The sequence below is a fragment of the Egretta garzetta genome, unplaced genomic scaffold (genome assembly GCF_000687185.1).
Source record: "Egretta garzetta isolate BGI_Z169 unplaced genomic scaffold, ASM68718v1 scaffold546, whole genome shotgun sequence".
Classification (NCBI taxonomy): domain Eukaryota; kingdom Metazoa; phylum Chordata; class Aves; order Pelecaniformes; family Ardeidae; genus Egretta; species Egretta garzetta.
In genome coordinates, this window is record NW_009259986.1 from 48,151 (window position 1) to 63,379 (window position 15,229).

At 39.3% G+C, this 15,229-nt stretch overlaps 1 protein-coding gene across 11 annotated transcripts in view; it reads right to left on the minus strand.

The window, feature by feature from the left end:
* MANBA (mannosidase beta) overlaps window positions 1-15,229 on the minus strand; it is a 63,566-nt gene that overhangs the window by 39,873 nt on the left and 8,464 nt on the right. For 4 of the 11 annotated variants that reach the window (XR_004842249.1, XR_004842248.1, XR_004842247.1 and 1 more), the window contains exons 1-4: window positions 6,707-10,472; window positions 6,127-6,232; window positions 4,161-4,331; window positions 1,409-1,532 (exon numbers count right to left, since the gene is read on the minus strand). Coding sequence is in view for 8 of the 11 variants with exons in the window: in XM_035896031.1 (XP_035751924.1) it covers window positions 1,409-1,532; window positions 4,161-4,331; window positions 6,127-6,232; window positions 6,707-6,774 (469 nt within the window). In the remaining 3 variants the exon portion in view is untranslated. Of the gene's footprint in view, window positions 1-1,408; window positions 1,533-2,254; window positions 2,569-4,160; window positions 4,332-6,126; window positions 6,233-6,706; window positions 10,473-13,941; window positions 14,134-14,825; window positions 15,110-15,229 lie in introns of those variants that run through there. The other 7 variants (XM_035896028.1, XM_009640528.2, XM_035896027.1 and 4 more) reach the window with 4 other exon arrangements.

Sequence of the window (15,229 nt, forward strand, 5' to 3'; positions counted from 1 at the left end):
AAAAGCAAAGAATTACATTCAGCCCTGGTGTGATTTTCAATGTCTTCTGTAGAATGAAGAGCAATGAATGTGTTCCCAAGTTTCTATTACACCCAGCATTACCCAGGGAAGACCTATTTTCAGAAATGCTGAAGGGTGAAGAAGACACCCACCCCACCCCACAAGGGTCAGCCATTACAGTGCCTTTTCCCTCCCCTCCAAGGGCATACAGAAACTCCAGCCCACTCTTAACTGCGTGAACTGTGGGGTTTAGGCACAAAAATCAAGAACAATGAATCTTTTGCGGACTCAGTGGTCAAAAGGCTATGACACCAAATCTGATGAGCAATATAATTGCATAGGCAGCTTCAAGTTGTTCATTTACTCTTTATTTTTCAAATGTTACTATGCTTGAATACTAATAAGCTCTGGCTCTGGCTCCAACCCACTCTCTGCTGAACGAAAGAGGTTTGCTCTCTCTGCTTATCCAGAGAGCAAGACTTTACCTACCAGAAGGTGGAGTTGTGGGAATATGGGAGGGACCAGAAAAGATTTTTACTGTAACTAAATTTTAGAGAGCACATGGAGTCTGTGCTGGGGCTTTCCATGGAAATTCTAGTCACGTTAATTCTAGCTAAGACCTGCAGCTATTTCAGGAAGCTTTAAAAGCAGCCAGGGAGTGACGTCTTCCTCTTTTATTCATACACAACAACTCTATTCCCAAGGGCTGAAATTCAACCCAATGCAGAGGACTCACGTGCTAGCCTTTACTCCACTGAGGACTGGGCTCAACAGGCAGTGAAAGAAAGCATGCGGGTGGTCTACAATGGGGCATATTACCATTTACAGGAAGTTTCAACAGAAAATTAACTACTTTTGCTCAGCTGCAATGAGGAGAGGAAAATCAAAGACCACGTCAAGGCAGGAAACCGGTTATAGCATGACTGTTCTTCTCTCTCAGACTTTATGTTGTGTCCTGAAAACTCAGCGCTTTTGAAACTCTGCTCACTGTGCATTTGTCTTCCCAATATACAACTAAACTCCCGTAGCAGCTTTGCCTTCGTTTTAAATGGAGGTGAGACAAAACTGAGATGTATTTATTGGGAGTCTTGGTGAAAACATGCCAATAAAAAAGAAATTTTTCAAAACAGGAAAACAGGGGCTAACCTCAGCTATACTACATATATTTCTGCAGTTATTCGGGAATCTTCAAGCCAAAGAAGATTCTGAATTCTAACATTTTTGAACACCATTGTTTGTAGTGACATACTGTTTCAAAACCTAAAAGGGTGTGCTGTGGTAAGAACTACACACAGAGTCATGATAAAACGGTAGAACCTTTCCTAAACTGACAGTTAATAGAGCTTAACAATAAAATGGTTTGTATTCCAAAGACAAAACAACAATAAAAAGTAGTAACACAACTTACCAAAGAAAGAAGTCAAAGAAAAGTAAATCAGGTGGTAATAGTTATAGGCCTCAATCCTAACATCTTTCCAGATTCCTTGAGTGGGAAAAGAAGGGCCCCAGTCCCAGCTAAATGAACACTGCTCCTGGAATACAGAATGATTATGTTACAATTGCCTATTTTTCACACAGACATTGATGCTGTGCCAGAAATAAAAATTATTTGCTATCTAGAAATAAAATATTGCCATGAACTGAAAGAATTTTTCCAATTTCCATAAACCCAGAAGAGCCTACAGTATTTTTTATCTTATTTCTTGACCAGAAGTCTGCTGAGGCTATCTATATTATATAAAAAAATACAATTTTGTATTACACATCCATGTAAAGCAAAATTTTCTATTAGTGAGAAAGAGCAAAACACCACCTAGCCCACCACTTACAAAAAACTAGTAAAGATCAAAAAAACAAACCAGCAGGTTACTTTCAATAAATAGCTCTGAACTATTTTAGTTCTTAATGTCAGTATTTTATTGTATATCTAAAAGACAAAGTAAGCAGAAAACTGATGGTTACAAATGTTACAGTATTCTAAAAGAACAATATCAAATAAAAAATCGTGGGTATATCTGAATTACTTTATCCTCTACTTTTTGTGGTAACACAGCAGATTAGCACAAGGAAAGAGATGTGTATGTCGGGTGCATTTGTGTAGTTCAGTCATGTTCACTGTTTCTCCCCTTTTTATGGTTCTCTTACAGAAAAACAAAGGAAACAAAAACATGGTTGAGAAATAGCTTAGTTCTGGTTCTAACATCAGAATAACTGTCAGAATTATAAAACACTGGTCAGGCAGAGAAGTACCTACACTGCTTTCCATTCAGCTGTTTTCAAACCTGGTCAGACCTCTAGTTAACAAATCCCTTGAAGACATCTATTCAGCTGCCCTCCAAGCTTCACACAGCCCCAGCCCCCAAAGCAAATACAATAGATCTCCTTAAAGTCTTGTACAGTGACCTACAGTTCTAAATTTAGAGACTAATAACTTACAGCCAAAGCATACTAATTTTGGCAAACCACATTGCACAAGTCTGGCCTATCCCTTGCATTGCTGGAGTCAGCCTGCCTGCCTATCAGGTTGCAAAAGAGCCTTCCAGGAAGCAAGCACTGTACCTATTTCAAGTGTAAAAGCAGGGACAACGCATTCTTAGAAAACAAGTCAGATTGGAAGTAATTTTCCCTTTATAAAAAGTAAACAAATGAATCACTGACAGACTGTCAGGTTTCACTAATAATATTGCAGAGACCACTATCAGAAATAGTACGTCATGAGAACAATACGCTTGTATCACTGAAGTACGTGAATAGTGAAAGGCTTGCATTTTGCACAAATTCCTATTAAGATTTAGATAAATTTACTGTACTTAATACTGAACCTCAAATGTGTAAACAGCTCATCGTTACTTTAAGATGGTAAGCAGCCAGCTTTAGCAATGTCCTGGTATGTTTGTTTACTTTCAAATGTGACATGGCTGCTGTTGTTGCCATATACTTGGAACTAAAAATGTTTCTGGGAATGTCTGGAGCAGCTTCCAAGTACAGTCAAGCAACTCCTTTGAGGAAAAGCACTAAGGTACTTTCTTACAAATTTAAAGGTATAGTTCATTAAAGCACAAAACTATTCCTGGCCATTTTTGCTCTATAAATAAGACTACAGCTGTTTAAGTGCCTTCTTCCTCCCAAGCTCCTCCCTGCACTGGTTTTTAAGAAACACAGTGGACCCAGAAGAATTAATCAACTTTCTAAAATGTCATGAAAATAAAAGTAGCAGCAAGTAGTAATAAAGACAACATCTTAATCCTGAAGGATCTTCCCAGGACAACATGGAGTTCATCCTTCCATTAACAAATATTAAAGGAAATCACATCCGGGTTTAGATTAACAGGATTCCAGTCATTTTTTTGAGAAGGCTCTAAAATGACTTCATTGAAAAGATTAAAAATAATTAACAAGAAAGGCATTTAAGGCGAGACAAACATGCAAAAACACCCCAAAAGAGAAATTCCAAAATAAGATCACCTAGCTGTTGTCTCTAGCTGCTGCAAAGCTACCAGAAATCCATGAGATGCTCCTCAAATGATAGTTTTAACAGCAATGAAGCTACACCCTAAATCAGAGTTTCTGAGCTTCATTCATTGTATATTACATTGTTTTTTTCACTGAATATGTACTTGTAAGTCACACTTCGCAATACCGTAATAAGACGAGAACAGGTCCTGTGTTAGATAACACTTCTCAGGACATGCCAGAGCTGCCCAGTATAAATAGCACAGCACATGAGCAATAGCAAACACTCACAAAGCTGCTTGGCTGAGATTTTTACAGCCTTGGCAATCTACACTGGTATTTGCAAGTGTGAACTCTATTGTCAGCATACATTGCTAAACCCACCCAGTGGATCAAAATGTAATGGTTACACATTTCCCAAAGCTATCCTGCTCTCTTAGCAGCAAGTCTCCTTGCCAACTCCTCGATGAAAACAGCCTTTTAAACATTCTTATCACCTAGATGTGGAGCCTGGCCTTCCTATGCCTCTTGTATTATCAATATGCTAGATTACAGGTTTCGGGGGGGACAGGAGAAGGAAGCTGCAATGAAAAATATGCCCTACTTATAAAATGACATTGCAGGTTTCAGAATACATCTGTAAGGACAGCACATAGCGCCTTCCTCTTTCCAAGCCTGAAGCCAGAGACAGACAACTCTGCCCCTACCTTTCTGATGAAATTAGCATGGCACTCTCCTTTCTGCACAGGTGGAGGGCACGCCGGGGGGATGCTGTATGCTTTGTGACATCTGCTCTGCTCTGCTGCATATGAAACGGCTGATAAGAAACGGACCTCGACAAAATTGACCTCCTTGATCACGCTGGTAATATCAAAGCTCTAGGTCAAGAAAACAGAACAAAATCATTACAGCACTGACATTTATTTATGAGACTTACAATCACTGTTACATTGGGATTTTGATACCATACATATATTATTCAAAGGCATTTGAACTAGAGTCTCAACAGTCCCTGGTTTTGAAGGAAAAGACAAGCTACTTCTTAAGTTGAAAAAAGAAGATACAGATACAAGGAGATGTTTCTGGGCGAACCGCTTTACCCATACTGAGCCCCCATTTCAGGCTGCAGCATGCTGCTTGCACACAGAAGTGCTTGAAGGATAAGGATGGCAAGAGAATCTTTACCCTTCTTCCTCACTCAGAACTCATCTGCACCTTCAGAAAGATGCCATGTTCCAACTCAGAACACTGGTCTATACAGAAGTCCTTCCAGCTCACACTGTGCTGCCAGCTTACCTACCACAAAGCACTGAGCTGCCTTTTGCGTGAATGCTGCAAAGCTCTACTTCATGCCACCTGCACTCTCATCCCCGAAATGTGGTTCACATGGCTAATACCCATTCCTTATTTACAGTGTTCATTCGTGACAAGGCAAGTCTTGGCAATTTTTTCCAACTTGTGAGCAGCCCAGCTAGCATCACTTATGTCTGTAGTATACAGCAGAAAACTACACAGCAAACAGCATCCCCCAAACAGAGCCTTCACAGAGTCTTTCCTGCAGACATAGTTGTCATGTGGAACAGGTGAACAAAGCAGAAGTCTGGGTCACAGTAATCCTAGACTCAGTCTAATACAGTTCACTCTGGTTTCACAGTGAAGGCCATTTCATGTATTGTTACAATCTGAGACAGAATGGTTGCAGAAATAAGGGCAAAATAATACCACTTCCCAACTCTACAGAGCCTGCTACTGGCAATCCTTTAGATACTCTCCTAATAGTAAACAACTACAATTTCATAAATGCTCTATGGAATTTCTTATTTCACAGATGGTAAAACTAAGTCACAGAGAAACTAAGTGATTTCTCCCAGGTCACACAGACACAGGTGGCAGAACCTAGCTCTCATGTCTCAGGCCAGTACCTTGGCGACAAAACCTGTCAGAATGGTAAACTCTGAGATATGAAGACAGCAGATATCCTTTGTAACTCAGTTATTCCACTAACATTCTTTCTTTAACTTTTCTTTTTTTGATTCTTTTAAGAGAAAAGCAAGGATTGTCCCTTATGCTAGTACCCAGAATAATTTTATATTTTAAAGCTATAAAATTAGTTTGAAAGTTTTTGCCACTCTCAAGATCATTCCATGTTGAGTACTCACATGCTGACACAGGCTAACCTCAAAACTGCAAAACAATGTTATTAAAAGCCCAATATTAAAAATCAAAAATCCTATATAAAAAAAAGCATAGAAGCACTTACAAAGGCTTTGCAACACGTGCATTTTCATTTCAGTATTCACATGTAAACCATTCTAATACCAATTAGTAAGCAGATTTACAGCTAATATAACAGATTTAAGCTTACGTTTTCTTGGAGCTCTGACAGATCCCAAGAAGCAAGACTTATATTATTAGCTGAACTGATCCTCTTGCATAGGTCCACTCATTTAGAACAAGACACATTCACCTCTAGATCTGACCCTGCTGCTACTGAAAAGATAAGTACGCTTCTCTTTCTAACAGTTATCTGATTACACATGCAGTCCTCAGGTCAACACTTTCTACATCGAAGGACCTATTTTTATGTGTACTTCAATGCACTGAAAGAGCTCAGCACAAAACGGCTTTGAAGAAAAAAACAGAAGCACTTTCAAAAATAAGCACGTTACTTACATATCTGTTGAACATGTTGTCTGTTCTCCCAAGACTGATATTGTTGATCAGGATCTGTGCTACTGTATCTACTCCCTCAAAAACCAAATTCACTTTCTGCCACTTTCTACAGAAGATAATACACATAAAAAACAGTTAGAATACCTAGAGTTAACAACACACAGGAGACAGGCAATACAAAAATGTATGTCACCATTATTTTAGCAGCAGTTGTCTCAACTACCTCCAGAAATGTTTGACTTAGTGTGGCTACATTATATCTTTAAATAGTCAAATTAAGATGACAGCTGAAGTGGCTCAAGTCTGCAACACAGCATGTGCATATACCCGCCAGGTATCAGATGGGCTAGCTTCCAATTAGCCTAAGTATTATCCTTCCTTGGTTGGCAATTCATAAGTAACTTTTAACAATTAAAAAAACAGGAAAAAGCAACTACTGAAGTGTTCTTTAGCAACAGCTTTGCAGCAGTCAGGACATTATTGCATAATTTGTTTTATTAGATACAAAAATACGAAGCAGATTTTGAGCTGATGGATCAACTAGCAACAGAACTATTTCAGATGTATCTTTACTGCATACCTGATGTCAAAAGGAGTTTTGAATGTCCTGCTGTAAGTCCAGTTATCTAGTGAGATCCATCTGTACATCACATCATTAAATCTATAGAATGGATCCTAATAACAAACCAACAAAAAGAAAATTACAAGACTTATTTAGTAATAGTGTTACTGCATGAAATGCGTCATTATATCCAGTAGATGCGTATGTATTTCAGAGACTCTGCAAATGCAAAATCCACCTTATTTAGTTAATCCTGATATTCCTTTTCACCTTTGAAATAATATGTGAAAGCAAAGCTTTTGTAAAATTCAACTTTACTTACATAGGCCAAAACCTGTTTGCTATAATCACTCATACTCAAACTAGAGGGAGCAGGACTTTTTTTTTTACATAAGAAGTGACTAGGCTGGAAATTAAAAAAAAAATCAAGACAGCTTGTGACTTAATGAGGGGAACAGAAACATGACCACCCTCATAATGATGGAGAAAGTAAGACTAACAGGATTTTAAGAGGCAAAGAAACAGCATTTTAAGGCTCTAAGGACAGCAGTGAACGAATCTCTGTAGTTTAAAATAATTGCAAATACACCAGTTGTTTCTTGTCAACCAGTCTTGATGTGGTAAGGCTAAATGAAATTGTTCTATTTGGAAGAAGGAAAGAAGAGAAGAAGGAGAAGCAACATAATATGGTTTGTTGTAATAAAATTAAACAACTGCTTTTGAGAATAATGCTGCATTTATACCAAATGTGTTCTTTTCCCTTTAGTCACACTACCCAGCAAGAATAAAGGCACACTTGCTCTCAGCTATGTCCTTGACCTTTTTGGCTTCATGCTGTATTTATTACCTTACGGTGGGTCACAATGTTCCTCACCTAGGCTGAAGGAATCAGTTACGTGGACCTGACAACCCTCTGCTTTGTACCTCATACGAAGGCAGCAGAAGGGTACGGTGTTACAGCCCCATGGCAGACAGTTCAGAATGCAGGTATCCAGCTCAGTAACTGACAGCTCAGTTCCATCCTCTTCAGCAGCTGCACAGCTGAACTGCTTTCCCAAACCAAAGACCAATCTCTTCTGGACTACATGACCCAAAACCAGCTAAGAGAGCATCGCTGCATTAAGGTTCCCTTTGATACAAGTTAGCACAGCTAGCTATCTGCCCTGAATATCCAGATTCACACTGAAGAAAATCTGCCCAGCTTTTTTTTTTTCTTCTTGCTGAAGTTCAATTTTTTCCCCATTTCAGAAGTCAGTATAAATACTAATGACACTTCTGCATTTGAAATCTCCTGAAAAACATTGTTTCATATCTCATATTTGGTTTACAACTAATAGGGTCAGGCTCTGTAGTACAAACGCAAACATATTTACACAGGAGAGCAAAATCATAACATCTCAGTGACTGTCCTCAGCAGCATAATCTCTTCTGGAATCCCACAGCAATATAAACGTCATTCTTTGAGCCCATACAGAGGGAAAGTTGTTGCCATGCCTCTCCAGGATATGCTCGATCAATCAAATTTCTTACAACAAGGGAGTAAGTCAAGAAGGAAACATCTTGTTAACTCAGTAAAACTGTGACCTCTGCATCAGTAATACAGTGTATTCTCTAAAAGTTATCATGAGCTTACGAGAACAATTACTGAATTTTAAGATATACATACCATTTATATGCAAAACTCTTGGGGAATATATTTCAGACTTTTATTAGTATGCAAAATTTAAGGCTAATAAATGCATATTAAAATGCAAACTTTAGGCTCATGAAAGTACCTCTGTTAAGATTACCGTACTGAGACAACAAAAAGCAAGAAACAAATGTCAGAGACCATGAAAACCCACAACGTGTCCTTAAAAGCACATTTTTAACAACTGTCTTGCTTTAACATTACATACGATCTTATTTTAGGCTATGCTTTGGAAAACGTGCATGTTAAATTTCAGCCGTTGCCACTGTATGTGTGAAATATTCAACAAAAGGCATAAGATGCAAGTTGTGAATGCACTATCAACAACAGACTGTAAAGCCAAAACCAATTTGGTTAGTGGTCAAACAATTGACATTGGTGTCTCATCAAAATTCAAGACCCTGCATAAAAGAAACCTGCACTGTTTCTCCACAAAAGCATGGATACTGAGATGTTAGTGAAGAAAGACCTGACGTATGGAGAACACAAAATTGGTTGTCTAGCAGCAGAGAGAAATGTAGGAATGTTTCATCAGAGGCAGAAATTACATCATCAGATGGGCTCTTACAGCACTTCACAAACAGAGCTGCTTGTTTAAATCTCCTCACAGCATAGTGCAGATGCTTTTTCCTGAAGAGGCTTTCTTCTTCTGTATTAGTCTAAAGCCTTCAAACTTCAAGAAACGTACTGACTGCTAAAATATGTGTCATAGAAGGTGCTAATTAGCCCCTTCTGACTCGTCTGAATACTGTCTCTTCCTCACAGGCATCCATCTTTTTAGATGGGAAGCTCCTAGTTCTTCTGTGTACCTTTATATAAACTTAACAGCTTAATGATATTGCTACATAACTAGTAAAACAGCTTATATATCACACAGAAAAGCTGTTAAATGCTAATACTGGTTAGTCATTTTAAGCATGACAAATGTTGCTTGTTGTAAAATCAGTCATGTGGCAATGTTCAAGCAATGCTTTTATGGCAATTCTCAAGGTTCAGAAAAAATGCATGACCACAAGAAAGTCCTGTAAGGAAGAAAAATTACTTCCCCAACACACTTGTGAGATTATTGACTTTTTCATTATTAAATGCAACTGTTTAGAGTACTGGAAGATGTACCTACAGAAGTCAAATTGGTTGGATTTATCTGAAACAGAATTTCATCCCACATTAAATCAGCTCACATTATTTCAGAAAACTGGATGAAAAAAGACAATTTTAAAACTCTTAAGGGCACTGAGAGAATTTGAAAGATGGTAGGAAATAGACTGCACATGTATTAAATATACTTCACATTCATTAGCTCAACATGTTCCTGGAAGCAAGTCATAGAGGGGTGGAGTCAACTACAGCTATTTTTACATCCCACCGAACATGAAAGCCATGCATTTTCCTGCTCCCTGCAATTTGAGGAAAAATTCTGAATCACTCAAGCTCCCTGCCTATTTGTTCTCTGCTCCCAACCTCAATGCTGTATGAAAGCAGCAAATCACCTGCTAAGACAACGTAAAAAGCCCTGCTACAGAGCATCAAAATGAAGCAATTTCCAGTTCGGAAAACAGGACAGCAGCAGGACTTCAAAAGCCCTGGCAGCACTAAACAGAAGGCACTGTCAAGCAGGTAGATGGAAGCTCCTCCTTGCAATGATTTTCAGGGGATACTGAAAAGCTAAGACCTTCTCCTGTTAAGCAGGAAACGGATGAGACATGAACACATCAGAAGTGAGGCTCAAAGTCCAAGTGAACCAGTTGCACCAGGCACACCCTGGCCCCATGAAGGGCCAGCTTCAGGCCCCCGCACAACCAGGAGCCCAGGGGAGCGCAGCGCAAACACCTGAATCACATTAGGCAGGGTCAGCTGGATCCAGGCAGAAGATCAGTGTGTAATAAAATGAAATGTAGTAAAGGGAACAAAAACCAGATTCTTTTCCCTTACCCTACTTTTTTATGATCTAATTTGAAACTGCCTTGCACGCTTTTCTCTCATAAATCAACTCTGCCAATATTTTATATATGATATTTTATAATGTACACCATAAGAAAATCCTCCTGATGTAACAGATTACCAAAATAAAACTTGCAAGTGATGTTTCATGATTTCCAGTTTAATGGTTTTGCTGTTGCCAACTTCAGACTGGAAGCTAAATAGTTTAGACACTTACCTGTATCCATGCACTCCTTGATATCTCAAGCGATAGCAGTCAGGACATTTATACAATTTTCAGCAAGCCCAGTTTCACATATTTACAGCTTGGAGTCAAGCTGAACTAACAGTAGTGATGAATGGATCGTATTCTTGGAATATGAGTTTTGGAAGTTCATCCTCAAGTGATTAATTTTCAGCAGTTACTCTAACAAAGCAGCAAACTGAATGTGACCTCATGCCTAGATATTTCATCAATGAATGCCATAACCTGTTAGAACCATAGGATACCCAACACGGTTGTTACCCGGCTTGCTCTGAAAACTAAGTTACGATGAAGTGTCAGAAAACACACAACATATGTTATACAAATGCAGAACAAGCTACAAAAAATACACACTACTTTACAGAACTGCAGAAATATCGCTTGAGATACATAAGCTTTGCTTCTTCTAATATATTTTAATATCCAAGTATGACCAAGACCACTGTAACCTTCTGTGTAAAGTGCACGCCCTTGTTGTATAACAGGGCAGAAACTGCACTGTTATCCAGCCCCTATATTAGCCTCACAGTTGCAGACCCCCCGTAATGGTTCTTTACAAATCAAAGTGGCAGCTAGTAAGACAAAACAGCCTTTCTGTATGAATGCAAATGGCTGGCAGAAGAGAAAATCCAGCTGCAATAGCCACATTCATCAGAACCAAAATTTTATAGGAGTCACCTGCCAGCAGAAATGGCACCATGCAGTACTTGGACAGCACTTGACAGAGGACAACTATTGCTAACACAAAGATTTAATGCACAAGTTACCTGCTGATACATATTGCTTATCAAAACTGTGCCTGAAAGAAAATACTATGCTCACAGTAGTTAAAAACTAAATCTTCAGATAAAACGGTTTCTGCAAATCTTCTTTTTCCAGAGGTGTAGGGTGAGCAACAGATTAGCTGCAAGTTTGTAAAATGTCTGCGCTTATGCCCAAGCTTTGCACTAACTTTATTCAAGGGACTATTACCCTTGCTTATGTGCATTTCTCATGTCTTTTTAAAATTTTACCTGTAAATAGTAGTATTTGCTATGGAGTCCTAATGAAATTAAAACAGCCTAGCTGAACACATACTCTGATGCTATCTCATGCCCTTTTTTTATCATAGTTAATCCAGCATTTGAACCACATTAGTTGAACACAGAAGACAATAATACTTCAGTAGGACACTTAAAAGTATCTTCCCCAAGAGCATTTTTGAAGATACGTGCATTTGCTGCACTCAGAAAGATGTGTTCATCCAATGTATATTTTATAAGCCAAGAGTAAAGACACCTCTAGAACGAATGCTAGGAGGATCCAGAGAGATGAGTAACAAATCTTCAGTGTTAGAGAGATGTCTTTCCATTCAAATGTATAGCCTGCACAGCAGATTAAAGTAAGGCTACAGTCATGCAATCAGCTAGAGCATCCCTGGGCAAAACCAGTTTGTGCATACATTTGAAATGAACCACACACTGATAAATAAGTCGCTTGCAGCCTACTCTTGCAATCTAAGCCACATTTTGCAAACTTAATATCTGGCAGCTTATTCTTGCTGCCCTCCTTCCCCTCATGTGTGAGATGCCCACTAAACTACATTGTTGGAGCAGGCCCTCCAAAATTTTGTTTTAAATTTCTGGTTTGGGTGTTAACCCATGAAAAATTCCCAAGTATACAGAAGCAAAGGATGCAGTGCTATTTGCTGTTTGCAAATCACACAGAAAAACAGCATGCAGATTTCACTAGGTTGCTGAACATGTGGGTCTTGCTATCCAGAATAATTTAGTCCCCACTAGCTTTGTTCTCCCATTTCCTGGTACAGCTTTTCAAAACAATCTTCGCTTTTGATTACAAGCAGTAAGCTTTTGGATTGCTGGTCTAGTGACATTTTCAGAAGGATGAAAAAAAATTCTACACTCCATGTCAAAGAGCAAAAGGAGCAAATTAAAAAAATACTCAAGACCAAAGCTTTTGTATTTAGGCACCTACAATAAAACTCCTAATTCTACACTTGACACAACCCCAAAAAGGACTGATTTTCAGAAATAATGAGCACTGAAGAAACGGAGCAACCAATGCTCCGTGTCTCTAAAAGTCAGGCTGTGTGTGTGCTTTTGTTTAAATAGGAATACAGGAATATGATTTTAGGCAGCTGCATTTGAAAACATTTGGTCATAAGCATTTTCACTGCAATGAAGAAACCTCAGGACAAACAGCTGAGCCACACTTTGCAGCATGAAGCCATGCATTGCAGTAATGAATTACGTCACTGAGTCCCTTCAAACAACCCAGGTTTGCTGCTTTGCAGAATGCTACAACTATGTTGGCAGGGATTCATTCCATTTAATGCTTTCTGTGATAGATTTGAAACCTGCTAAGGCTGCTCCTGTATTTTGGTATGCTCTCCATTCTATCTTTTAAACAAAAACGTGATTTTAAAATAATTTAGTTATCGTGGTGCAAATATTGGTGTGAATGCTTCTTTCTGTAAACTGTCCTTTGCAAAACTGTGTGAGTTTAAACTGATCTTAAGTTACCTGTACACACTATACATAGAAACAAGTTAGCTCATTCTGAACTTGGAACTAGCCAGACACTAGCCAGGTCCAGTCCAGAGGTCACACAACCACGCTAGCAAACTATTTCGGTTAACTCAGCTCCTCCACAGAGTGTACTAACTCTAACACCACCGACTTAGCAACAGTTTCCAGACTACAGCAGGTTCATACCCGGCCATATCAGCACGTGTCGGGAGCAAGTTCATACTTGTATTCATGTGAACATGTTCTCAGTGTCCACAACCAACCGTCATCGATTTAATTAGCCAAGCACCCATCTACCTATTAGCAAGACCCATGCTGCTGGCCAGCAGGCTGACTAAGCTTTCACGCCTCTGTGCAGGCTTGGGATTCGGCCCCAGCACATGAGAGTTCATGATCGCAGCCTCATTTCCAAGTATCATACTGCTGCTTAAAATGACTAAAAGTACGAGTCAGTTTACAGCAATGCAGCTAAATTAGCAATTGCATTTTCTCGCTTCATAAGAGTACTTAATGTGAGTAGTTAAACGTGAGTCTTTCATTATGTCATGATCTTGTGTGCCTGAGTGAGCGCGTTGGTCACAGTTTCTCCTGAATGATTACTCACACTTTTTATAGCAACACCTCCCAGCACAGCCAAACATCTGAGACGTTCAGTTTATCTTACGCACTTCTCCATAGGAGAAACTAGCACAGTTCTCTTCACTGATCCTCCATATACAGTCTACCTGCCCACTGCACTTCTTAAAACTTTAGAAAAGCCATTTTTAAACCTTAATTGTGTATGTTCAAAATGTCATGTCACTTAGCACACAGATGTTGAAACAACAGGCCATCGTGGCTCAGCACATACCTTCTTAGTGTATTTTCTTTTCCAATGTTGACTATTTCTTTTATCTGGCAATGACACTCTTTGGAATCTATTATGAGTACTGGGATTCCCAACCTATGCCAACACAGAATAATGCTAAAATTACCCTGCCCAAAGTGGCGTCGTTTTCTCCTTATACCTCTCTAACTTTAGTCAGAGCAGAGCAGGATAATAATCTGAAGAATAAAAAAACAAGGAAAATACAAAATGCATGCATCCAGAAGGTATTTTTAAAATAAATGCTGTACAAGAAATGTAATATTGGGTCCACAATAAATACAATATACGTCTGATAGATAATGCATGACAGTATGTTTTCTAGTACAAAAGTGTATTTATCAGTTTTATAGATGATTTTGTTAACTTCACAGTGGCTTTTTTTCCTTGTTCCAGGTACACATTTCATTTTCCACACATTTCCTTTTAAAAAGGCATCTTATTTTAACAATGACCCAGTTAGTGCCATGTTTCGTCAGGTTTGAGTAACCAGCTTACGCCGGTATCAGGGTATTTTGCTACCAGTCTACAACTGCAGTTTTGATTATTTGTCCCAGAAGTGGTCACTATGTTTTCATAAATCTAAAAACTAAAAGAGGCAATAGTAAACAGAAACAGCGAAGCTTCTTAAAAGCATTACAGCAGGAACTAGTCTTTTAAACGTAACAGTTTTATACTCATGTTTCAGAGTATACTTCCCTTAGGCAGCATGGGAGTATACAATCCCAACCGATCCGCTCTGCACTTGTTAAAAGGGATTTTTAGCAGACTGAAATCCCTAGACTTCTTGCATGAGCAAGTCAAACTTCGATGGGGTGGGTTTAGCTTTTCATTCTTTTGAGGTAATGTTGTAGGTAAACACGACTTACATGCTGTGATGATATTGTAGGTATCTGGTGTCAGCACCTTGGTTCTGTGTCAAAACCACAGAACCTCACACACTGTAGAGCACGGGCTTGCATTTGTATCCCTGGCCCAATTCGGGACTGCTCTGCCATGGACAACCTCCAGTTATACACGTGAGGATACTGCAGCTGCCAAACCCCTCTGTCTCTCGAGGGGCTAAGGAAACAAAGTCTGGCTGCTGCACCAGCAATACCAGCAAAACCTGCAGCGGTTGAGGCAGCTCCCGGGACAGAGCGGTCTTTGGGGGGGTGGGAGGGTGGAAGGAGGGGGTGGTGAGAGGGTTGCCTCTAACCATGCTTCTGGAGATCTGACACAGCTAGGGGGCTGGGTTTTTTCTCTTTGTGGCAGGCTGCCCGCTTCGGAGCAG